Below are 25,711 nucleotides of genomic sequence, written 5' to 3'. Positions count from 1 at the left end.
TCATTTGGCAATTGCTACATTCGTACATCTGTGCCCTAATATCCCGACACCTCCCCATGTCTAATCTGCAGTCCACACAAAACCTTTGACTCAGAGGCTTAACTTGAAGCTCCTGGGCCCCAATGCAAAATCTGTAACAGGGCCCCCAACTATAATGCTTTATTTATAGTACTGGGCTCCCTATATGGAGAAGAAAGGCCTTATGGGCCCCCTAAGGCTCCTGGACCCGGATCCAACCGTATCCCCTGCAAACCCTATAGTTACGCCAGTGCTTCTACTCCTCTCTCATTTAGTCTGCTCCAAGTCTTTCTGCATTTCCTATACTCTAATTTTTTTGTAAATTATGGCCTTTTGCAAAGTTGTTTTATTTTGGAAGGCATTGAGAGAATAAAGAATGCTTTGTTGTAAAGGAGGACATAACCTTTAACCTTGTTAAGCCATCTAACGTTAATATACATTGGATGTGTGTGAGATTAGTATGGAGTGGGATTTGGAGCCAAGTCTGCTCCATACGCATTGGGTGTCAGCTGTCACCCGACTGCAGCAGCTGAGATCCCAGTCGTTAACTCCTTTGCTTGCAAAGGCAGCCTGGAGCAATGTGAAGGCTCCTCCCAGGACTGTCATGAACTTCACCCTATTAAGCTCTACTTGTGGTATGGCTTAACATGATGTTGGTAAATATATACCGCAATACAAAAATATTGCAGCATGTTGTAAAAGCATCCAAATAATCAAGCTCAGGACACATGCTTTTATGCTGTCTAACCAGTGCTGACAGCGTCACCTAAGGACTAGGGACACCCCCTATTGACATGGGGAACGGTCATGCTTAGTTGTCAATTTACTCCAGCATCATTATTCTATAGAAGATGCAAGTACTGTATTTACTACAGCTGACGTATCAGGAGACCTGAGGGGTGGTCTACAACTGAACACCACCATTCTGGAGACCCCCTTCCCTCTTCTTCACTTGCCTATCTATGTCTTCCAATGAATCTGCTAGAAGAAGTAATGGCTTCTTCAAGTGTTTGCGCAGGTTGTGCTGTAGTAAGGGTAGACAGAGATCCCACAGCGTTGTGCATACATCCTGGATGACGTCAGGTTCCCCGAGACGGACAGCGTTTTGTAAGGTGGTCTCCAGTCCGCTTATCACTCTTAGCTGTGCCTGTGTAGAAGAATACATACATTATTTCAGGGACTGCATTATCTACAATCTCTAGTGTCTGCCTGATTGGATTCTTTATGACAAGATTCTGCTTTGGAAAAAGGTCTAAGAATACAACACATTCACATTGTATGACCTTCAGCCACTGCAAAAAGTGCAAAAACTTCCCCATTCTCCATATGAATAATACAAAATCCAGCAGAAAGCACAGGATGGATGGTGACGCTGTTCTGAACAGGGGAGGGGAGCAGAACAAGAGTGTCCTTCAAGGTCTCCACATCAGGACAACCGGGTTATGTAAGGTGGAGAGATAAACTTTAAGGCTACAGTTGCAACATTATTCCTACTGCAAATTAGGTTTATTTGACATATATATTTGTAAAAAAAAAACAAGCAAGAACAATTTAACCTCTTAAGGACCAAGCGCTGAGCTTTAATCCCAGGCGATGGTTAAAATATGGTATGGGATTAAAGCTCCTGCAATGCCCACATCCATTTACAGTAAACAGGCCAATCATTACTTGAGCCTCATGTGCCGCAGAATGTTAATGCAGCAGAAATGCAGTCCTAAGCTCTCGCTCATGACCTGAAGGTTGCGAGTTCAATCCCCTTGTGGTTCAGGTAGCCGGCTCAAGGTTGACTCAGCCTTCCATCCTTCCAAGAGGTCGGTAAAATGAGTACCCAGCTTGGTGGGGGGTAATAAATAAATTACCTGAAAGCGCTACAGAATAAGTTAGTGCTATACAAATAAAAAGATTTATTTATTTTTATTTTATTTGTTTGATTTCATGCCTGAACGATCTGAATGACGGATGAATTATCATTCATCGTGCAGGTATTTACACTGAACGATTATCATTCAGATTCCCGCGATCCAGCGAGAAGGTAAACTCTAATTGTTCAGTGTAAAAGGGCCCAAACACCTCAGACCAATGGATGTCCCATTCACACTTCATTGTCTGCAATTGGTATGGATATGTAGGGGGAGTTATAGTCCAGGGAATGACCCAAGCTCCATGTCTTCTCATTTACTAAAATAAAGAAAAAACAATTTTATTACAAGAAACAAATGCGTACCTCGACCACACCTTTAGAATATGTATTAATCTGCTGGCCAAGATTGACAATTTGAAGGTCACTCTGAAGGCATTCTAAAGTTATGAGGGTCTTTGGATCCTGAAACAAAGCACATCAATACATTTCAATACAATGAAGGACACAATGTTCAAATAGGCAAATAAAGAGCCTTGATTGGCTTATATAACATTGATCACAGACCAGGGGCAGCTAGAGAGTGGTCACTGCTCAATAGAATGTCCGGGAGCCCAACTTCAGCAAGTGAGGACTGGCAGTGCGTGAATGAATGCTCCTGCTGATGTGTTGGAACAATAGGTGGGAGACTTGGCACCCGGTACCCCACTGATAAAAACATATCCATATGTCCTATCAAAACTTTTTTTTTTAAGTACAGTTAAACTTTAAAGCAAGAGACCATTTATTTCAATGAATGCCGATGGACCTTCAGAACGAAAAGCAAAAATGCACCTGAAATAATGGAGGGGTGGCCTACTATCAGCTGACTGCAATAATAGGATTATACACTCAAAAGGGAGGTTCCAAAATGGGCATTTATCACCTATGAGGTAGGTAATAGATGTTTGAACAGGGGCTGCACACGATCACTAGCAAGGGAATCCCAAGATCGCCATTCTTCCTCATTGCACAACTACATTGAGGAGGAGTTTGACTGGAGCGACGCTCAAGCGTTCACGGTGCCGCTCCATTAGAAGTCTATGGGACTGATGGCGAAAGCCAACTCATCTGTTTGTGTCTGGTCTGTAGACAGTGAATGGAGCGCAGGGCACATGCTCAAATGCTATTCCATTCCAAGTTCTCTTCATAAGTGTCATGAAAAAAGAAGGAACCGTTCAGGACCCTGTTCTAGTGATCGGTCGGGGACCCAGTGATCAAACATTTAGCCCCTATTCTTTGGCTAAGGGGATATATGTCCATTCTGGAATAACCTCTATAAAACTAAAGATTTACTATGCAATATTTAATCTTCAGATGACAGTAGCCTTTTGCTTTACTAAGGATGCTGTCACACCTGTTTTAGTGTCAGTTTGGGATTTTGGTCTCTCTGCTCCACTTTTGGAGGAGGAGCCATTCATCGAATGATAGCTAAGCACTCCCTCTGAATGGTCACAGTGCTTAGCCAATCAGAGGCAGCGCTTTCAGGAGGCGGCAATTTTTAAATCCCCGGCCAGAAGAAAATGCTTTAGAACAGTGCAAGGGAGCTGGAGAGAAGACACAACGGAGCTGGACAGCGCTGGAGAGGTGATGTATTTTTTTTTTCTCAAGCAGCTAGTGGTTATTTTCAAGGAAGGGCTTATATTTCAAGTTCTTCCCCAAAAATGCCTGCAGGGGTTGCCTTTATCCCATTGCTTTTAACGGAGTGGCAGCATGGTGATCCTCTGCCACAACTGTGACAGCTGGGGCAGGGGATTCTTTCATCCCGGCGGGGAGTCCCATCATCACTGAACACTGTGACAGTGCTATTACAGTGTTCAGTGATGAGGGGACCTTCGTGGAGCAGCTGCACTTCTCCAAGCCCAGCTGCTCCAGTGAATGGGCAAAGTTTCATGCACTGCACATATGAAACTTTGCCCGTTCACCCGTTTTCAGCAGTGCAAAAAAAAACCACTTGTCTGACCGAGCCCTAAGCTACTTTATGGAGCTTATAGGATGTGACAGAGTCCCTTTAAGTTGTAGACAGCTCTGTCGGCGAGGAGGAGGGAGCGACAGCCTGCAGCAGTGCCGTAGAACTCCGCGGGAGGTGAGTATTGTTTTTTTCTTTTCTTTCTACACTGTATTCCCGGCATGTAAGTCGACTTATACGCCCAGTCACCTCATACACCGGAATATACAGTAGTTTTTTTTCACATTTATGCTATATATCTCCTTTGATCAGCCATAGGAGCTGAGCCCTTCACAGTTACAAACACCTAAAATCGATTTTTATTAATTTTGGTTAAAATAATGGGCTGACAAAGACAGACTGCAAAAAACACTAAATTCATGCGAATGAACACTGTATAAGCTAATACCGAAGATGGTGATGTGGTTAAATTAGAACCAACATAATTGGGTCGGGTTTAGCATTACTGAAAGATATCAGGTTAATGTATTAATCCATCATGTCAAAATGACGCACACAGAATGAATGATGAATTCCTGATGGATATGATAGCCTATTCAGTGTAGAGTGGCAGCACAGATTAGGAAGAAGTTCCCTATTCTTGCTTATGTAGTACATATATATATATATACACACATACTTGTTAATTAAGGGTGTGATCATCAAAGTGAACGTTATGATGATTTATAATTTTTTTTAGGGTTCCAATATCAGATAATCCTGATTTATATGTCAAAAAACTGGTTTGACGAGTTTCTGTGCTATATGAAGACACTTCATCAGGAACCAATGTGCAGTCACACCAACTGTATAGTATACTGGTAATGAGGTGCTTTAATATGTGATATTAGCTGAACGATATTATAGGACCAGAGAGGCTAATTCAGCCTGACTACATAGGAGCTGAGCAATGAAAATAACGGTAGAGCTGGATGTGGTACATGAACAGCGCCCAATGGACCCCTCCGACTATAATGGGGCCTGTTGCGTTTCCATCATGCTGCCCGGCACTATACTGGACAATATGGAGCAGTGTGCTGCCCTGTTTTGTCTGGGAATTTTAATGGAATCTGCGCCAGGGCCTCCAACAAAGATATGAACAAAGACTTAGACATAGAAATGTATTATACATGATATGTCTTATCATACAAATTGGAATCACTTTTCTGCATTGACAGACCTGCTCTTCTACTGTACATCAGCCGTAGACTCGCAGGTCAAGAGCGCAAGTTAACTTGTTAAGTCAAAGAGCTCTGAAGCTCAACAGATCTCGTTTGTATGCAAGTCAGTATCTAGACGATCAGGGATACGAACAATACCCTGCAGAAATATTCAGCTTTCCTCTGTGCTTCCTAACAGCGATTGTATCTGGTCTGTGCGCAGCCAACTGTGCCTAAAACAAAGGCATCGTCTTCGTGAACATCCTTATTCCAACCTTAGTGAGGATATTCTTATAGTCACTGCACACAGACCACAGAAAACCCATAATAACAAAGATTTTATAGTTACAGGGGTTGTCCCATGAAATGAAAGTATCCCCTATCCTTCTCTGATCAATGCAGGTCCAACCGCTGGAATCCACACCGATCTCTAGAATGGAGGTCTTGAAAGTCCCCGAATGAATGGAGTAGAGGACATGTGCGTGCATTGCCACTCCATTTATTTCAATGGGGCAGTCACATCTGCCCAACTCTGTCTAGGGAAAATCGACCAATAAATTTGTGACAGGGACAAGTTGAATGACATGTAGGATAGAGGGGGGTATTATGTAGCTAGATGACAACTGAAAAAAGGGTATAAGGCCTGAGATCTTTTCCTGGTCTGCCCTGACTGAATTTGCTAATTAAGCAGAGCACCCACTCTGAAAAGGGCGACACCACTTCTGGAACCTCAATTGATTTCCTATGCATGCTTAGATGTTAAATGAAGGAAAGGGAATATGCGAGGACAGGGCAGAAGACAATGGCCAAAGAAACAAGCAAGCGTCAAAGTTCGAAGGTGATAATACTCAACCAGGGAGAATAGCAGAAAAAGTCAGAAGCACAAAGTCCAAAATGGAAGGCACTACAAGAAACATTCAAAAGTACAAAGGTGAACAAAGCCAACCAATGAGCAGGACTAGTAAATCAATGTATTACTGGCATCCTCTGTAAAGAGGAGCCGGAATAAATACCCTAAGCAAGCTACTGATAGGCTGACTGATATGACAGACAGCTCAGCTGATCTACCGGCGCTGTAACAGTAGGAAGACTATTTTCCCTTGGTGTTCAGTGCCAATTGGCACTGTGCATGTACCGACAACATGGTCCGGTGTTGATGCTGCAATGTCACACGGGACCCATGCATGTATGTCGGCACCAGCAGCACTGTGACAGATAGTTGACCTGTGCTTCAAAGAAATGGCAAAGAAAAAACAAGTGTGGCCAAATTGCACCACCAAAAAGCCTGTAAAAAATGCAAAAATCATCCAAAAAAAGACAATGTGAAGGAAGCCTAAAGATATATATCATTATGCGATTGATCAGCACAAAACATTGGACTTCTCATATCCACGGGCTTGTCTTTCAGGTCTATTCCCCATCATTCTCCTGCACCGACCTCCATTAGTTTCGGCATCTAGTGCTGTGAATCTTATTGTCAATGGGTGAAGTCAGATTTCACGGTGCTAGGAGTCGAAACAAACAGAGTCTAGTACAGGAGAACAGGGGAGTAGATCGATAACAGGCTGCACTAGAGTCCGGTCAGCAGGGCAATGTGGCCACCCCTTTGACATGACAGATCTTCCTTAAATTAGGGGAAAATAGAAAAAGTATTGAACCATTTTAACATCTAGCAGTATAACATTTTATGTTGTTCTACATACAAGAAAAGATGTAAAATTGTTTTCAGCATTTACTCTAAATCAGTTTAAGGCCTTAGTCACACTGGCGTTTTTCGCGCGATTTGCGCATCGCATAACGGATGCGCATGTGCAAATCGCGTGACCGGCGCCGAAAAATCGGCCCAAAAAACGCCCGAAAATCTGCTCCTAGCCGCGTTTCATTAGAAACGGGCCGGAGCTGTCCAGCGCATTGCATTCAATGGAGCCGGCAATACAGCCGGCTCCATTGAAAGCAATGCGCTGCGGGCGAGCCCAGGATGAATTGTCGGGAAGGGCTTAAATATATAAGCCCTTCCCTGCAATTCATCCTAAAATGTGTTAAAATTAAAAAAAATGTAATACTCACCTTTCTGCTGCAGCCGGAGTTCTGCCGCGGCCGCTGTCAGTTCTCCTGAACTGCTTCTCGGCACTATTCAGCCAGCGGGGCTTTAAAATCCCCGCCTGCTGAATGAGTTGCCTCTGATTGGTCACAGCCTGACCAATCAGAGGCAGGTTTCACTCACACACCCATTCATGAATTCATGAATGGGTGAGTGACTGCTGCCTCTCATTGGCTCAGCGGGACCAATCAGGGGCAGCTCCCGCTGAGCCAATGAGAGGCAGCAGTCACTCACCCATTCATGAATTCATGAATGGGTGTGTGAGTGAAACCTGCCTCTGTGGCAGAGAAGAATGATTTGTATTCTATCTGTTCTCAATGTGGTCGGCGCTGCTGCCGCCGGCCCCATTGAGCGCATATAGAGAAGAGAACAGGCATCGCAGATCGCACATAGGTGCGATCTGCAATTTCTGTTCTATAATTTATCGGACGAGCGCATAAAAAGCGCTCATGTGTCCGATACCATTGCAAAGCAATGGTTTTATAAAATCGCCGGACGCATGCGCATGCACAAATCGTGGCTAAAAACGCCCGTCTGACTAAGCCCTAAGGGTGCATTCTGACTGAGCCCTAAGGGTGCATTCAGACTGAGCCCTAAGGGTGCATTCAGACTGAGCCCTAAGGGTGCATTCAGACTGAGCCCTAAGGGTGCATTCAGACTGAGCCCTAAGGGTGCATTCAGACTGAGCCCTAAGGGTGCATTCAGACTGAGCCCTAAGGGTGCATTCAGACTGAGCCCTAAGGGTGCATTCAGACTGAGCCCTAAGGGTGCATTCTGACTGAGCCCTAAGGGTGCATTCAGACTGAGCCCTAAGGGTGCATTCAGACTGAGCCCTAAGGGTGCATTCAGACTGAGCCCTAAGGGTGCATTCAGACTGAGCCCTAAGGGTGCATTCAGACTGAGCCCTAAGGGTGCATTCAGACTGAGCCCTAAGGGTGCATTCTGACTGAGCCCTAAGGGTGCATTCTGACTGAGCCCTAAGGGTGCATTCACACAGGCAAATTTCCCGTGCGAGTTCCATCTGATAGCGATATGGACAGAACTCGCTAATAAAATTAATGCATTGATTTCAATTTCGATGCTGCGAGATTGAAAGATCACTGTATGTCCTATTTTTGGGCGATTCCTCGCAAGGAATCGCCCATTATCTCCAATGGGATCTTAAAAAAAAAAAAAAATGCGCTCGCATGTCATGTGATTTGTATGCGAGTGTGATGGGATTTCTACCACTGAAATTATTGGAAGCACTTGCGATTATTTCACACACGTGAAAAACGCCAGTGCATAGATGCAATGTGATTCATTTCTTGTGCAAAAATGCACCAAGAATTGCAAGTTTTAGAGTACGATGTTGGCCCCAGTTTCTGGAACCGATCCTATGCTCGCCCGTGTGAATGCACCCTTAAGGCTCATTCACATGAGGGAATTTGCTCAGCTAACTTACATGCGCAAAAAACCCACAACTATTAGAACCAATGGTCTCCTATGGAAATATTCAGATAAAGGAATTTTGGCTGTGCAAAAAAAAAAAAAGATTGCACCTAAAAAGATAGGACATCAGTGAAATTCAGCAACTGAAATTCCCTGCTGCGTAAAAATATAGGTACTGACCTATCTTTGGTGCGTAAAGAGCAGAAGCCTCCATAGACTCCTATGCCAGACTATGCAAGCCGGCTGGCAGAGGGAGATGAAAGGATTTGCCAGAAGCACGGCTGGAGAGGTTCCCCTGCAGGGGAGATTAAGGGATTCCCCAGCAACACAGCTGGAGGGGTTCCCCTGTAGGGAGGTAGAGGGATGCTCCCCTGCAGGGGAACCCCTCCAGCTACGCTGCTGAGGAATTTCTTCATCTCCATTGCAGGGGAACCCCTCCAGCTGTGCTGCTGGGGAATCCCTTCATCTCCCCTGTGGGTGAACCACTGAGATGCCGGGAGTCCCCGGTGATGAAGGGAACCCATGGGAAAATGAGAGGAAGCCCAGGGACACCCCCTTGATCTCTTTCTCTCCAGCAAAGTATATTTTCAGTGCCTCCCGTTCAGTGTGGAAGGATCGCGGCTGAAGCTCAGGACTTCAGCACGGAAAAATCGTCTTTTTTGACACAGCTGACGACTACGTGACTCCCACACCCGTGTGAATGAGCCCTTAGGAATAGGTATGTAATGTAAATTGGCCACATGGAGTAATAATTACACAGGCATACTACTGTATGTCATTTTTGGTAACTGACAAGCTGGGTACACTAGTGTCTCTTAGATCTTCTCAGGCACAGCGGGATAAAGGTAAAATCACTGAGTTACCAAATAAACCCACTCGGACGCTGCGCGCCGCAGTGCTAGAATACTGTGTAAACATAAATATGTTTCTGCAAATGAAACCCATTGAATAAGAATCACATAGTAAGAAAGCCGCTCACAGCATGTAATAAACACAAAGCCTGGAAACATACCGTGATATCTGCGCTCTTCAGATCATTGATGCAAGCGGCAGCGAGTTGATTGCATTTTAAATCCATTGAGAGACGTGCAAGTTCAATCAGCAGAGGAATTCTGGAAATGAACAGCACAATTGTGCAGAAAGCATTAAGGCTTGAAGAAGTGGAGATGAAAGAGATACAGTATTTAAAGTAGCGCTGAGCATACAGATAATTATACTGGTTATTACACTCAGGGATACCGAATAGCGTCCCCATTTTATTACAGTATTAGAAGAGGTTTTAAAAAAATGTCACCACTAAATGCTTCATCTGTTAGGCTGTCGCCGCTGTTTACACGAACGTTGGGCGTGGTGGAACGCGAAAAAAGGAAGTAACAACCTTTTGTGGGCTACAAAAATATCGATTGTTACATTTTAGCCCTTTGAGTTGTGACATTTGTACAAGATCTGCACTTACTCATGCTAATGAGATCAGGCATTGTAATAAGCATTCAGGTTAGCATTTCTGTTAAGCACCCCTACAGTTTAGGAAGAGCTGTGTTGGTTCAGCAGGAAAGGACATTACAGTTTTGGATGGACAGAGCTCATTCTACTTTAACGGCTGTATCTCTGAATCTATCAGAACTATTGGCGTGCTTTTTAAAACTGAGATTCTTGGCTTTAAAAGTACACCAAAAGCATGTTGGTACCCCGTACAGAACTGCAGCTACAACCGTTTGAATAGTGAATTTACAGCTATCAGTTTTCAGTTAGTGTGTGCAGAGGAGAGAGGAGGGGAAAGGGAGAATGAGCATACAACCAAAAACATTTGTGATTCTCCTGTATATTTGCCTGTTCCCCCTTCCATCAAACAGAGAGCAAATTTGCTCTCCAATTGTCATATATAGGGGTCTTTATTTCTCAAAAAAGGAGTGAAATGATGAGGACTTGTTCATCTAATCACTCCTCTACACACTTGAACCGTGCAAATGATGAAGTCATAGCGGACCGTCACATTTAAGCATTATTACAGAAGAAAAATTATTTTCCCAGTCAGCCGGATTCACATGAATGTATTTGTGCAGCGTATTACATATGAAAAATTTGCATACGCAATACACAGTGAATAGACCGCACTGATTTCAATGAGTTTGCTCACATGAACATATTTTGCGCATGCATTGTATTCGCTCTACCTTCCTGTGTATTTGTCTAGGGAAAGAGCCTATATTGAACTAATTACACTAAGTACCCATTTCAATGAATGGCATCATGGTAGCGTGTTTATTTTGCACACGAAGAAAGTACAGTAAAACAGGCACACGTGCACGCAAATACGCAATTCCGATTGTGCAAATATGCCATTCAAATGTGCATGTAACTGTGCCTATGCCTGTGTGTAACCGGCCTTAAACAAAGCTTTAAATATTGAAAAAAAAAAAAACTATACATAATTGGCATCGACCCAGCCATAATAACCCATACTGTAAAATATTTAATTATTCTTCAAGAATGGCAAATTCTGTAAAAAATTAAAAAAAGAAATACTACGAAAAATGCTAAAGTTGCGTTTTTCTATACATCTTGCTTCCCCAAAATAGTTAAAAAGTTGTATATAATAGTATCAATAAAAACTACAGGTTGTCCCACAAAAAAAACAGCCCTCATGTCGACTGAAAGATAAAAATGCTCGTGTCCTGTAGTGTGGTGCACAAAAAAGTGTTTGTATTTTGCCAAAGTAGTAAAACATAATAAAACCTGAATAAATGTGGGGTTGTCATAATCGTAATAACCTGTAGAATAAAGATAACAACATTTATGCCACATGGGGAATGTCCTAATAGTAAACCGGAAAAAGCAACGCTGAAATAGCTTTTTTCCTTTTTTAGGCGGGTTTTTCCTATCTCAACATGAGTGTTTGGGCTTATTCACACGAGCGTATATCGGCCGCCATTTAAACGTCCGGCCGATATACACTACCATCTGATGCATTGGATTCCAATCCATCATATCACACAGGCGTATTCCCGTTGGACAGGAATATGTTGGCAGCTGCATAAACTCCTATGGGAGCCAATGACATTGGCCGGAGAAGGGAGGTGGGAGATAGTTTAGCAGCTTGACTGCTAAACTCCTTCCCCCTTCTCTCCTCCTCTCTCCTCCCCTCCTGCTGTTTGCAATGGGAGGGTGCGGGGCAGAGCTAAGCTCCGCTCCCTCCCATTGCTGGCTGCGGGCAGGGGTGGAAGCTTAGCTCTGCCCCCACCCCACCCCCTCCCATTGCAAACAGCCGGAGGGCTGCCAAGGGGGAGGTAAGGCATTGCGGCCTCGGCGTATATGCACCAGGCTTGAGCCGTCTGAACAGGTGCACAAACGCCCGTGTAAATAAGCTCTTAGGGTGTTAAAGGGAGATTGCACCTTAAAAGTGTTGTCCAAGAATCTAAATAGGCATAAACTTTTGTTTATGCAATAGTCAATGTGATAACTGCAAAAAATACAAAAATCACTTTATTTACGTAAAATGTAGAGAAGAGCGAGCATACTCGTCCGAGCTTGATGCTCGTTTGAGTATTAGGGTGCTCGAGATGCTCGTTACTCGAGACGAGCACCACGCGGTACTCGTCTCGATTAAACGAGCACTGACCATTGAATTCAATGGAGCCGGCAATACAGCCGGCTCCATTGAAAGCAATGGGCTGCCGGCGATCGCGGGATGAATTGTCGGGAAGGGCTTAAATATATAAACCCTTCCCTGCAATTCATCCAGAAATGTGTAAAAATAAAAAAAATATATACTCACCTTGTCCCGGCAGAACGATGTTAGCCCATTGAATTCAATGGAGCCGGCAATACAGCCGGCTCCATTGAAAGCAATGGGCTGCTGGCGATCGCGGGATGAATTGTCGGGAAGGGCTTAAATATATAAGCCCTTCCCTGCAATTCATCCAGAAATGTGTAAAAATAAAAAAAATATATATACTCACCTTGTCCCGGCAGTCGGAGTTCAGCGCGGCCGGCCTGCAGTGGGTATGAAGGGGGTGTGAGTCAGACATGCCCCTGATTGGCTCAGCGCTGAGCCAATCAGAGGCAGATCTCACTCACACCCATTCATGAATTCATGAATGGGTGAGTGAGTGTTGCCTTTGATTGGCTCAGCGCAGCTCTCAGCTGAATGACAGCAGTTCAGCACCACAGTGCAGGGGACAGCAGGAGAAGACACGCTGTGCCCCGGCAGCTGAAGGGAGGTGAGTATCTATTTTTTTTTTGTTTTTTAAATCACTTTTAATTCATTTCCAGGGAATGGCTTATATGTAAAGTCCTTCCCTGAAAAAGAATTCAGGTGTGCCAGCGGACCATTGTCTTCAATGGAGTCGCCGGCAGCAGCAGCGGCTCCATTGAAGAGAATGCCTGCATTTTTATTCTTTTTTACACTAAAATCTTTCTTTTTCAGGTAAGGGCTTATATTTTTAAGCCCTTCCCGAAAATTCATCCCGCGCTCGCTGGCAGTCCATTGCTTTCAATGGAGCCGGCTGTATTGCCAGCTCCATTGAATTCAATGGGCTAACATCGTTCTTCTCTACCACAGCTGTTACAGCTGTGGCAGAGGAGAACGATCTTTATGCTGACAGTGCGTGGGGGGGGTCTCACTCTTGCCACTATTGTGGCTTAATAGTGAGACCTCGGAGCCCGAAATGCAGCCCTGCATGTTGCTCCTTGCCTGCCCTATCCATTTCTGTGTTTTTTACATGACTTTGGTGATTTGCTAAGATTTTCACAAATGAAAACCTTAGCGGAGCACCAGTCATATACAAAAATGCTCGAGTCGCCCATTGACTTCAATGGGGTTCGTTACTCGAAATGAACTCTCGAGCATCACTGAAAGTTCGACTCGAGTAACGAGCACCCGAGCATTTTGGTGCTCGCTCATCTCTAGTAAAATGACATTTTTGTGCTAAAACTCACTGTAAAGTGTTTGCCACTAGGGGTCTCCCTTCCTTTTCATTTCCTGCTCATTTCCCGATGCTGTGTGAAGTCCATCTCTAGCAGCAGAGTTACTGAGAAGGAGTACAGGAAGTGTGTGGGGGGTGGCGGTGTTTGCTTGCTGCTTCTCATGCTACCTATATAAGTCTATGGTGAGGGGAAGAGGGAGGAAGCTGCTGGAGGAAGACAGTAGCAGAGCGACAGAAAGAGTCGCGGCTGCAGCTTCTAGAATGTCTTCTATCTCCCCGCAGTGCTGGATTTATATCTAGAGGATAGGATACTGCTGTGTAATAGTGCTGCTTCTGGGGGTGTGCTACAGAGAGATGGAGAAGAAGAGATCCTGCTCTCCTATGTGTATGATGTATGGAGACATCACCTAGTCTGCACCCACCAGCTCAGGGAAAACTGGGACTTAGAAATGGAGCCTGCGGAGGGAAAACTAGTGAAAAATGCCATATAATAGCCAGAAATAAGAATATTTAAGAACATTTCCTGCAGTTAAATTGCTTCAATTCTAAAATTTAATGTTTAAATTCCAATCTCATGCGAATTCATCGACCAATGTTCTAATCGAGGAGGTCCTGTGATTCCAAGTCCTTTCCAGAGCTGTCTCGGCATAGACATTGAACAAACAATACAAATACAAAGTGAAGAGGGCCAATGGTTCCTCTCAGAACGTCCCCCTGATGTGTCCGGTGTTGGAGAGTGCACCGATTCTTATTTGCCTATACAACAGCAAGAATTACTCCACCACCTGTGTGCAGGATGATCAAAAGGTGGGACTGAGCTACTGAGCATGTGTGACCACCAGCACTTGGACGTTATCAGAAGGAGTCAAAAGAACACCAGGGGGTGCCACAACAAGTATGTAACAGTAACAGCTAGACACTATAGCAGCGGTGGTGAACCTGTGGCATGCGTGCCAGAGGTGGTGCGCAGAGCCCTCCCTGCTGCCACGTGTGTGTGGTGAGGGTCACTGTTACCACTGGGGCCGCTGTGGGGGGAATGGGGGGGGGGGTCACTGTCACCGCTGGGGCCGCTGTGGGGGGAATGGGGGGGGGTCAATGTCACTGCTGGGGCCGCTGTCTGGGGGGAGTCACTGTCACCGCTGGGGCCGCTGTCTGGGGGGGTCACTGTCACCGCTGGGGCCGCTGTCTGGTGGGGTCACTGTCACCACTGGGGCCGCTGTGCATGTGTAAAATGCAGAATCAGGCCAGTTTCACACGAGTGTAAATGCATTTGTGTGCGCTTGAGCGCTGCGTATTTGTGGAATGAACTATGTTATTTTGTGTGCGCATTGGCGTATTTTCCTGTACTTTTGCCCCTGCAAGGTATGTTCATTTACGCGCAGCAAACAAGCCCATCTGGCTAATTAAGTCCAGATGTGTTCTTTTTCCAGCGTAATTATGCCAGGTTTCACGTATCTCCTTGCGTATTGCGCACCCCCACATTGACGTCTATGCAAAAAATAGTACACGTTTTGGGGGGGGGGTTTGCACCACTGAAATGCGTGCGCAAATTATGAAAATGTGAACCCATTGAAATCAATGGCCTTTACTCTGTATGTGTTGTGCATGCAAATATGGGCGCAAATCCGCTTGTGTGAAGCCGGCCTTACAGGACACCATGCACAAGAATGGCCATCCTATGAACAAAAGAACGACAGATAGTCCACCAGCATGGGAGCAGTTCTAGTAGGGTCCCAAGTGAGTGACCCCATTTATAAGCTCTAACTTAGCACATGGGCAGGGAATGGCTTCCTGGCACAACCCCTTTAATATATATTCATGGGACAATCCCTTTAAGTAATACAATGAAATGTCTGTGTATTCAAACCCACTTGGGAGGAACAGTCCTTACCACAACAGTTTATTATGTTGAACACACGTTTGATGCACCAGTGCGAATAATAAATCATAAGAACAGATTAACTTACTTTTCCGAAGTGGATAAATGCAGAGCCGGCTCGCCGTCCGCAGTAGCCAAGAGTTTATAAATTTCAGCGAGGTTTGTTAAAGCGTCCTTTCCTGTACAGGAGCCATCCATTTGCCTAAAATAAAGAAGAAAGAAAAGTGCGCATATTAGTAACAATGCAGCGCAGTGAATTATTCCAGGAGCGGCAGGAGGATCTTTCAATGTCTGTAGTGTATTAACCCTTTCCAGCCGCAGCCCTTTTTGCTTTTTCATTTTTTCTTCCCTAAGTTCAAAAAAATCTTACGTTTTTGATTTTTCTGGTGACATTGACACCGGAGGGCTTGTTTTTAGTTGGATGAGTTGTACTTTTCTATGGTACCGTTTAACGTACCATTTAATATATTTGAGAACTTGTAAAAATGTCTAAGGCGTGGGGGTGAAATGGGGGGAAAAAAAGGACAACTGTTGGAGAATCCGTAGTGGGTCCCTCCTGCCCCGTGGACATAAGAGCTGAAAATAAGAATAAACTTACCTGCTGCGGACCATGCAGGTCTTCCCTTCTTCGCGGCCAGATCTTCTTTCTTTGGCCCGGCGGATGTGCTCGGCACATCCGCCGGGTCGAAGAAAGAAGATCCTGCCGGAGAAGGTGAGTATAATTCAGGCGCGGGTCTCCTGCAGATCCGGACGGCTTCCATAGGCTTCAATAGAAGCCCGCGGGCGCCGTCCCCGCCGGAAGACCCGCACCTAAATGGAGAATGTCCATTTTTTTTCATGCTCCATTTTTTTTTTAAATTCCCTTTTATTGACCATCCGCAGGTATTTATCTACCCGCGGGTGGTCAATGCATCCCTATGGGGTGCGGATCCGCGTGCGGGTGATCCGCTGCGGATTTTAATTGTTCTTTTGCCCATGGACATGAGGCCTTAGGTGGGGTTTGTTTTTACACTGTCCATTATTCTGTGGGCCGGTATGATTACAGTGATACCAAATTTATAAATAGTCATATTTGTATGTATCACTGCTTAAAACTATATATATATATATATATATATACATACACCTTTAAAATTATCGCCTTCTGTCGATATTTTGACCCTCAGAATCGTTCTCTAAATAAGGTTTTGTGAGGTCTCACTATTTGCGGGGTGACCTGCAGTACTTTTTGGTACCACTTTGAGATACATGAGTATTTTTAATTACTTTTTATCCAATTTTTTCTTGGAGGTGACCAAAAAAAGCGCAATTCTGAGTTGGTGTATTTTTCTTATGACGATATTCTCCTTTCAAAATGAACAATGTTGTATTTTAATAAACTGGACTTTTACACGTGTGGCATTACCTATTTTCATATTTTTAAAACCTTTTACATTGGTTTTATGCAATGATTGTGAAAGGGGAGTTAAAATGGATAGGGGGTTTTTGCAACAATTAAAAAATCTTTAGTTTACAGTATTTATTCTTACTTTTTTTAAGTCCCCATAGGGAACTTGAACTGGAGACTTGTTTGTTGACTTAAGGCTGGTTTACACGGGCTGATGATTGCTCAAAGATCGCTCAAACGACAGTTTGAGTGACAGCTTTGAGCGAACATTTAGCATAAACTATTAAATAGCTACTTAAGAGCAATTAAGTGTGCAAGTGAAGCCTTAGCTGAATGCAGTGAATAGCCGGAAGCTCTTGTCTGCGCTCAGATCCTTTGTTCTCGACGGGGAAACAATGCTATCAGCACTCCCCGTGGAGAACTGCTAAAGAGGCTGACCAACGATTTTTCGGCTGGTGTAAATGGGCCTTTAAACAGCATACTGCAGTACATTGGTATTGCAATATATTGTATTTTAAAACAGGCATTAGAGATGAGCGAGTATACTTGCTAAGGCACATTACTCGAGCGAGTAGTGCCTTAGCCGAGTATCTCCCCGCTCGTCTCTAAAGATTCGGGGAGCGGCAGGGGAGAGCGGGGAGGAACGGAGGGGAGATCTCTCTCTCCCCCCCGCAACTCACCTGTCACCCGCGCCGGCCCCCGAATCTTTAGAGACGAGCGGGGAGATACTCGGCTAAGGCACTACTCGCTCGAGTAATGTGCCTTAGCGAGTATACTTGCTCATCTCTAACAGGCATTCTATTAAGAAGCAGTGAGAACTGACATAGCACTCAAAGGGTTAACATCCGTGATTGCAGATATGCCCAACCGCAGCTACTTGCTTCTTACAAGACGCAGGTCTGATATGTACATTGTAACTGTAACGTGCCTAGCAGTTACACTGTATCTGCATCACACAACCAGGACACTGACAGTTCTTAGAACACCGGAATGTAGTTTATATACTGCCTAAGACATTCAGCGGTTTTCTTAATAGTTTACATTACTTATCACTTACATTCCAGAGCTGCATTTACAATTCTGTTCTGTCTTTGAACAAAGCTGAAAACCTTGTGAACAAGATTTAACCCTTTACAATCCACTGTCTGACCCTCTGTTATCTGGGACCTCTCCAGCATATCCCATACCGCAGTACTGGCTCTAGCCAGCAGATGGCGCCATTGTGTAATGGCAGAGAGAGAAAAACCCCTAGGAAACCCTGAATTCAAACTTAGATTGCAAAGGGTTAATAGCGTAGTTGAGCCCCTATGCAATAATACTAGAGTAAAGACAATACTTTCTAGAATGCAAATCACCTTTACCAGCTTAGCGCTGCTACTGAGCCGGCAAAGTATAGTAGGAGATTTCGACTGCAGGCTTGCAGAATTGTGAATGCAGCTCTGAATGCAGGTTCAATTCTTGTGTAGTACCATTATAGGAAAAATGGAGGATTAAATAGTTACAATTACAGCAATGGGCTGATCATGTAATGCACTGATGCATTTGTTCCTCCTGACCGAGAAACAGTCATTTTAGCCTCTTACTATCTAATAGATCACAGTTGTGAACGGAGGACCCCTCTCAATTGATTAGGTATTACCAACTTTTAAAATGATGGCAAATCACTAGGCTAAACCATCACTTTATAATTAGACCATGTGGACCCCCCCACCTCAAATGAAAAACTGCTGCATCCCCCTCATGTTTTTTTTCCTGCATAGATGGGAGCCTTGGTGTTCTGCTATGCAACAGAAAACTTAACCCCTTCACGACCAATGACGTACATTTACGTCATGGAGCCGCGGGGTATGTATGAAGAGAGGTTGCGTGGCATATAGCATTACGTCATACTGCAGGAGCGATCAAAGCATCGCATCTTAAAGTCCCCCAGGGGGGCTTCAAAGTAATGTAAAAATCAATAAAGTTTTTTTTCATTGAAAAAAAAACAAAACTTGTAAAAGTTTAAATCACCCCCCTTTTGCCATATCTATTATTAAAAAATCAAAATAATAAATTAAAAATATGTATTTTGTATCGCCGCGTCCGTAAAAGTCCGAACTATCAAAGTAATGCATTATTTTTCCCGCACGGTGAACGTCGTCCGAAAAAAAAAAATAAAGAACGCCAGAAATGCATTTTTTTAGTTACCCTGTCTCCCAGAAAAAACGCAATAAAAAGCGATCAAAAAGTCGTATACATTCCAAATTGATACTATAAGAAACTGCAGGACATTACGCAAAAAATGAGACCTTGCTCAACTACGTCAATGGAAAAGTAAAAAAGTTATCGCGCGCACAACATGACGGCAGAAAATAATTGAAAAAAATGTAATGTCTTTGAAAAAAAAAAAGAGGAGTATAGTAAAAAAAAACTATACAAGTTTGGTATCATAGTAATCATACCGACCCATAGAATCAAGTTATCATGTCGTTTTTGTTGCCATCTGTGCGCTGTAGAAACAAGACGCACTAAAAGATGGTGAAATGTCATTTTTTTTTCATTTTACTCCACTTAGAATTTTTTAAAAGTTTTTTAGTACATTATATGGTACTTTAAATAGCACCATTGAAAAATACAACTCGTCCCGCAAAAAACAAGCCCTCATACAGCGACGTCGATGGATAAATAAAGGAGTTACGATTTTTTTTAAAGGGGGGAGGAAAAAACGAAAATGGAAAAAGAAAAAGGGCCGCGTCATTAAGGGGTTAAAAAGGGGTGCAGTGCTAAAGCAGTGCTGCATCCTCTTCATTCTTAGGGCTGATGGTGGTCCCAAAAGTCAGACCCTTACTGATCATGAAGTGATGGCATATTCTCGTAGTATGCCATCACTTCACTGAATGGAAATAATGCAGAAGGCCCCTGCACGAATGGAGGAGCACTAGAGCATGTAAAGAGCACTCCATGCTACAGATAGACAAGCGCTTTAACTCTCTTAGCTATCTTAAAGAGGTTTTCCATGGAAATACTATTGCTGACCTATCCTTAGGATAGGTCATCAATAGTCGATTGGCTGGGGTCTGTCATTCGGGACTCCAACCAATCAGCTGTGTGGGCGCATGCTGCCAGCGCTGCAATAACAGGGGTCGGATGGGAAGCCTGCGTGCCGACCTCCGAGTAGTGGCCGGCGCTCGTAACTGCAGGCACGGCTCTCATTGAAATCAATCCTATTTCCACGGAAAACCCCTTTAACTGAAATGAATGAAGCGTCAGTGTGTCCGACCGCAGCTCCGTTCATGAGCTCCTTTAACTCGGATAACATTCATGCACTCCTTTAACTCAGATTTCCCTAATCGAATCTGTGAAAATGAGAAGAAACAAGTTCCTACTTACGATCTCAGCTTCTGAATTTTATAGACGACTGACAAAGTTGCTGAACTTTTGGTTTCTTTAGCTGCTTTAGCAGAATCAATTAATTTGTGATGCACCTTAATGTAAGATAACAATCCATTATTCATTGCAGGCACAGAACAAACATTAAATGCACTTTACATGTATAGATCTAATTGACTAGTCACATGGATAGAGGCGATTTACATAAATGATTAGAAAGAAGCACCGTTTCAGCTAGAAATCACATTTTATTAAACATCCTTAAAGCCACATTCACATGAGCTGGCCACCTCTAAATGCTTACTACATGAGATCCTGGGAAACACAATATGACCTGTTTACCAGAGGTACTAAAGGAAGAATGTGTTCAATCTGCAAACCCAAATCTCAATATATTCTGCTGGGCAGGGCATAACCAGTGTAGAAACAAACTCTGTACTGACCTACTGACGGTTGGTTGCCAAGATGTAGTGGATGGATGGAAGCGATAAAGCAGGAGCAGACTACATAGACTTATTTGTAGTCTGTAACTATGGAGACACATCTCAAGTTAAAGAGCAACTCCGGTGATTTTCTATTCTCATGCATTATGTACCTATTATGTAGGGTACATATAGGTCGACTAGTATGACCTACTATCCTAGATATCATGTGATCTCATTCGGATCCCCTGAGAATTACTTGGCTTTATGTTCTCTTAAGACTTCAGCCTGATTCCCGTGTGATAACATTCCATGGACTGTACCACACAAGCTCTTCAGGAGGGGCAAAAACTCCTAGCACAGTTCCTGCTGATAAGCAGAGGCTCCTGTCACACAGTTATAATGAAGGAGAGCACAGCTCATCTTCCTAACTGTATAATTATGGTTTGTACTTTATTTAGGTGAATACAAAAGGTTGTTGTGCTATGCTGATGTATCATGGGCATCAAGATGGGGCCTGATAAGTATCAGACAGGAGGCTGGGCTGCATGGAAGTGGCTGAAATATATATGGAAGGCATCCAGAATGTGACAGCAATCAGGTGGGGAGGGCAGGGATGGAAAAATGTGTTCTTGCCGAAGTGGCTCTTTAAATTTACTACATCTGTGTCACCTTCTCTCTAACAAAGTTCCAAACTATAAAGTACTTTGTCTACCCAACACGGTATACTGGGATCATGCACTTACCATTTTAGCGAACAGCATAGGGTACTTGTTGGGAGCGCTGGCTTTAATGAACTCAGTAGCCATAGCAGCACAGTCAGTGGTGTCCTTCATTTTCTGGCCATCCAAAAAACATTCTAGTAACTGTCTAAAAAAAAAAGACACAAAAATTTGTCACTTGTAACAATGTTTTGCATTATGGCACTTTTGAAAGGTTAGTTGGGCAATACAATGTGATCCGCATTCTGCCAAAAAAATTAAAGCTGAGAGCCACATTTGATACAGGTCTTGGTAAAGGGTGATTGAAGAGGGTATGGATCTTCACTGACTCCAACGTAGGACTTGTATTTTGTTCTCTCACGAAAGGTACTGATCTGCCTTGCCGAGATCAACTGAGAAGGTGGGAAACTTGCCCCGTTCTCAGGAAAAGTATGCAGTGCCATTTATGGGTGCCTACCCTGCAATTCAATATCCGGCCAGTTAGAGAACTGTGAAATATGGAGTAGGGGGAGTATGAATTCCCCAATTAGCTTTAGGGGTGAGGGTGCCCTTACATGCTGTGATTGAGCTACTGTAACCATATGCACATCGCCAATAGCTGCCGGGTGAAACTGGACTTCCTGTGTGAAACAACAGTAATTCCAGGTGCCACCCAGTGATTATAGTGGATCGCCCCCAGCATGCACCTATAGCACTACCCTCCAAAAAGGGCTGATCTGAATGAGATGGTGAATGGGAATGTCAGAATATCATATTCTTGTGACCATAACATCCCAGACAGCTCCTAATATTAACTGAATGATGTACACAGACTTGTCATTATGTGTCACAGAGGCAATTGGTTCCAAGTGCAGGCACAGGTTTTGGGTAACGTCATGAAATCGGTGGTGGACCATATGAATGGCCTACTGGTGCCTGTACGGTGTCATTCAGTGCTGGACGCCGAGAGGGAAAAAAATCTCCCATCTGTCTTTGAGCTAAGTGGCTGATTGGCTGGCTGTCTATTGTCCCAGCCAACCTATCAGTAACTCGTTTAGGATATTTATTTCAGCTCCTCCTTAATTCAAGGTTTAGCTTTGCTCTTGTTATACTTTGGTATCCTTGGTCCTTGAGACTCAGACTAGGACTTGTGTGTTTATGTCTTAGTGCCTTCTGTTCTTTGACTTTGGACTTTATTTGCTGTTTGCAAACTTTGTCCTAGGTTTATTAATTTCTCTTTTCTATCCCACGCTTGCCTTATATCTTCCCTTTTCACCATGTTAGGCTTCCTACACACGGGTGATATTGCGTTCAGCAGCCCGCACTTTCATGCCAATGCAAGGCGTTTTTCTGTCAAAAACACCTCCCATCATTTCTGTGAATTAGCGATCTCCCAGCATGGCTTTCAGTCACATTAGAGGATTGGCAAAGCGTTTCCGATTATTTTTAATGGGAAACCTATTATCGCAAAATAATGGGGTTTATATTTCCCCGAGATTTGTGAGTCTCGCAACACACAAATCTTGCGTGAGTTTCTCGGCTGTGTGAAGCCGTCCTTACAGGAACAACTTGGGAATTTAGTTAGGTCCCAGCTGTGGGGTTGCCCTTTTCAAGGCAGGTGCTCTACTCAGTAGAAAACTCCTTCAAGGGAAGAAAAAGCGGAAGAAAGCTATTGCTTCTGTTTGCTACCTCTGTCCATTATACTATTTAACTCCCATGGTATCTCTGTTGTCCTGTGCGGAGAAAACGTCATGCAGCCTCTCTATACTCAGCCTCTGTATTTGTTAATCAGTTCCACCAGCAGGACTGAATGGACGTGACATAATGCATACTATTTATTTGTACTTTATATTAAAGGGCTTGTCCAGTAGTAAAATAAATCTGTTTTTTTTCCCAAGAAACAGCACCACTCTTGTACATTGGCAGTGTGTGGTATTGCAACTAAGTTTCATTCACCTGAATGGGGATCAGCTATAGTAGCATGAACAGCTCAGAGTCACAACTTTAAAAGGGGATCTGCGTCAAAATCCGCACCATTTGGTGTGGATTTTGACGCAGATCCACAGCAGGTTCCATCCTTTCAATTGGAGGGATGAAGTCTGCTGCAGATCTACATCAAAATCTACCAATTACTTTTGACACCAAAGTCCTCCAACGTCTTGCGCCATATCCTCACATCCTTCTAGCGATGTATTCGTAATGTATGTATTTCAAAGTGCCACCAAACACAATTCTGTTGTGTATCCAATAGAAAATGCCTTTTACAGGGGCAGAATCATAGAAAAGAGAAATTCTTCTCCCTGCTGATGCACAAAGTAGGGTGTAAGGATGACTTACAGCATCAGATCTGCTCTCCAGTTGCTGTCAGCATCATTGATTTCCCCCAACGCCTTAACAATACTAACGAGGCTGGGAATAAGGAGGTGACGACTTCCAGGCTTCAAAAACGGACGCACCGTTTGCAGGTATAAGACAGAAGCATTATACACCAGGAAATGATACCTGTGTGAATGAGAAAGTACATGATTGTTATGGGCGGTCATTTATACAAGAAGACTCGCTGCGTGATATTTAACGTAGAATTACACTCCTGACATGAGATAGTGACCCGTCAGATGTTGTGATCGGTAGGAGTCTGGATGCTGAGACCCCACCTATTCCTAAAACAAGTGCTCATCCGAATGCTGTGCTCATTTGGCTGTCACCCCGAGAGATGTACGGACTCCGTAGACTTTCGATGGTGCCCATACACTGCACTGAGTGGGCACCTTGCTCAGATAAGTGCTTTTGCTAGGTCAGTTAAGCGATCAGTGGGTGGTCTCAGTGCATGGACCCCCTACCATCAAAACTTCAGACATGTCACTATCACATGTCTGAGGGTCTTAAAAAATGTGCTTAATCTCTGTGGCATTTACTTCTTGATATAAGATAACAAAATACAGATGTAACAATCATTAACATGACTGGTGCTTTGTGATGTGCTGCAATGCTCTTCTTCCTCTCTGCCCATCAGCACTGATTCCCTGCACTAGTAACCCCTCTGACAGATGATAGTACTATATATTATTACTACTGAGATGAAATCTGTGTCTGTGAGCCGGAGGAATGGAGCTTTTGGCTGGTTTCACACGGGCGACAAAAATCACACAATTTTCTTGGGATGCGGCAGCGCTACAAATCTCATGTATGTGAAGCCCAGCTTTCCTATGGATTCCTTCACATTAGCGATGTTTTGTAGGCTGCTACATGCAGGTTGTTGAATATTGCCACTTTTTGTTGTGTTTTGTAGCCCATGTTTCCCTATAGAGCCTTTCTTTCTTTTGCATCGCATGAAAACGCAACTTTTTAACAGTAGGAAATCCTACTGTAAAAGCCCTAAAATAAGGCCTCTATCAGGTCTGATGATCATACAAACATCGGGTGCCTGCTGGCATGGCAGTGCTGCTGGTGCTTAGCAGACCCAGATAAGCTTTGACAGCGAATATTATCATATAACAACTACAAGAAAAAAGGAGGGCAACCCAATAATGAGTAAGGTGTGTAATACAATACTATTTATACACCTAAAAAACAACACAAACAACAACTAATTGAAAATATATACCAAAGCTTTATGGAATCACATAAAAATATAAGCGAGCACCCAAATGCTCGGGTCCGCGTTATTCGAGTCGAGCTTTTCGTAAAATTAGAGAGCTCTACTCGAGTAACGAACCCCATTGACTACAATGGGAGACTCAAGCATTTTTGTATGGGGCCCGCCGGGTGTCAAACTTTTTTTTCCCATCTCTCTCTCCTGCCTGCCAAAAAAATTGCCAATGACGCGCACTGCGTCACGGCGGGGAGAGGCCAAAAACTGGGGCGGGGTCGAACGCAGTTTAATCCTCGTTCGAGTAACGAGCACCATCGAGTACGCTAATACTCAAACGAGCATCAAGCTCGGCAGAGTATGTTCGCTCAACTCTGATAAAAACTACATAAAAAGCCAGCCTAAGTAACACTCACTGGCTGGACCCATTTTGGATATTATAAAACGCCAAACAATACCGTTTTATATCATAAAGTAGAAACAAATCCTGACATCAAGTGTAATAAACATTCATAACAAAAATGTCATCATTTCTAAATAGGTGAAGATGCATCAATATTGGTTGAAGCCAATGAAAGAAAGAAAAAAAGAAGCTTGGGGCGAAACTTGTAACAGTCTTGTCAATCTTTTCCTTATTTGGCTTCAACCAATATTGATTCCTCTTCACCTATTTAGAAGTGCTGACATATTTGGTAGGAATGTTTATTACTAGAGATGAGCGAACGTACTCGTCCGAGCTTGATACTCGTTCGAGTATTAGCGTGTTCGAGATGCTCGTTACTAGAGGCGAGCACCACGCGATGTTCGAGTTACTTTCACTTTCATCTCTGAGACGTTAGCGCGATTTTCAGGCCAATAGAAAGACAGGGAAGGCATTACAACTT

The 25,711-nt window shown here is 43.7% G+C and overlaps 1 protein-coding gene across 1 annotated transcript in view; it reads right to left on the bottom strand.

Moving 5' to 3' along the window:
• CFAP46 (cilia and flagella associated protein 46) overlaps positions 1–25,711 on the bottom strand; it is a 253,776-nt gene that overhangs the window by 205,089 nt on the left and 22,976 nt on the right. Inside the window, exons 5-11 of the mRNA XM_066601014.1 lie at positions 23,576–23,740; positions 21,284–21,407; positions 20,116–20,210; positions 15,448–15,561; positions 9,568–9,667; positions 2,243–2,341; positions 975–1,165 (exon numbers count right to left, since the gene is read on the bottom strand). Of these exons, the coding sequence (XP_066457111.1) occupies positions 975–1,165; positions 2,243–2,341; positions 9,568–9,667; positions 15,448–15,561; positions 20,116–20,210; positions 21,284–21,407; positions 23,576–23,740 (888 nt within the window). The remainder of the gene's footprint in view (positions 1–974; positions 1,166–2,242; positions 2,342–9,567; positions 9,668–15,447; positions 15,562–20,115; positions 20,211–21,283; positions 21,408–23,575; positions 23,741–25,711) is intronic.

This window comes from Eleutherodactylus coqui, chromosome 4 (genome assembly GCF_035609145.1).
Source record: "Eleutherodactylus coqui strain aEleCoq1 chromosome 4, aEleCoq1.hap1, whole genome shotgun sequence".
NCBI lineage: Eukaryota > Metazoa > Chordata > Amphibia > Anura > Eleutherodactylidae > Eleutherodactylus > Eleutherodactylus coqui.
This window is presented reverse-complemented; position numbering and strand designations above follow the sequence as displayed.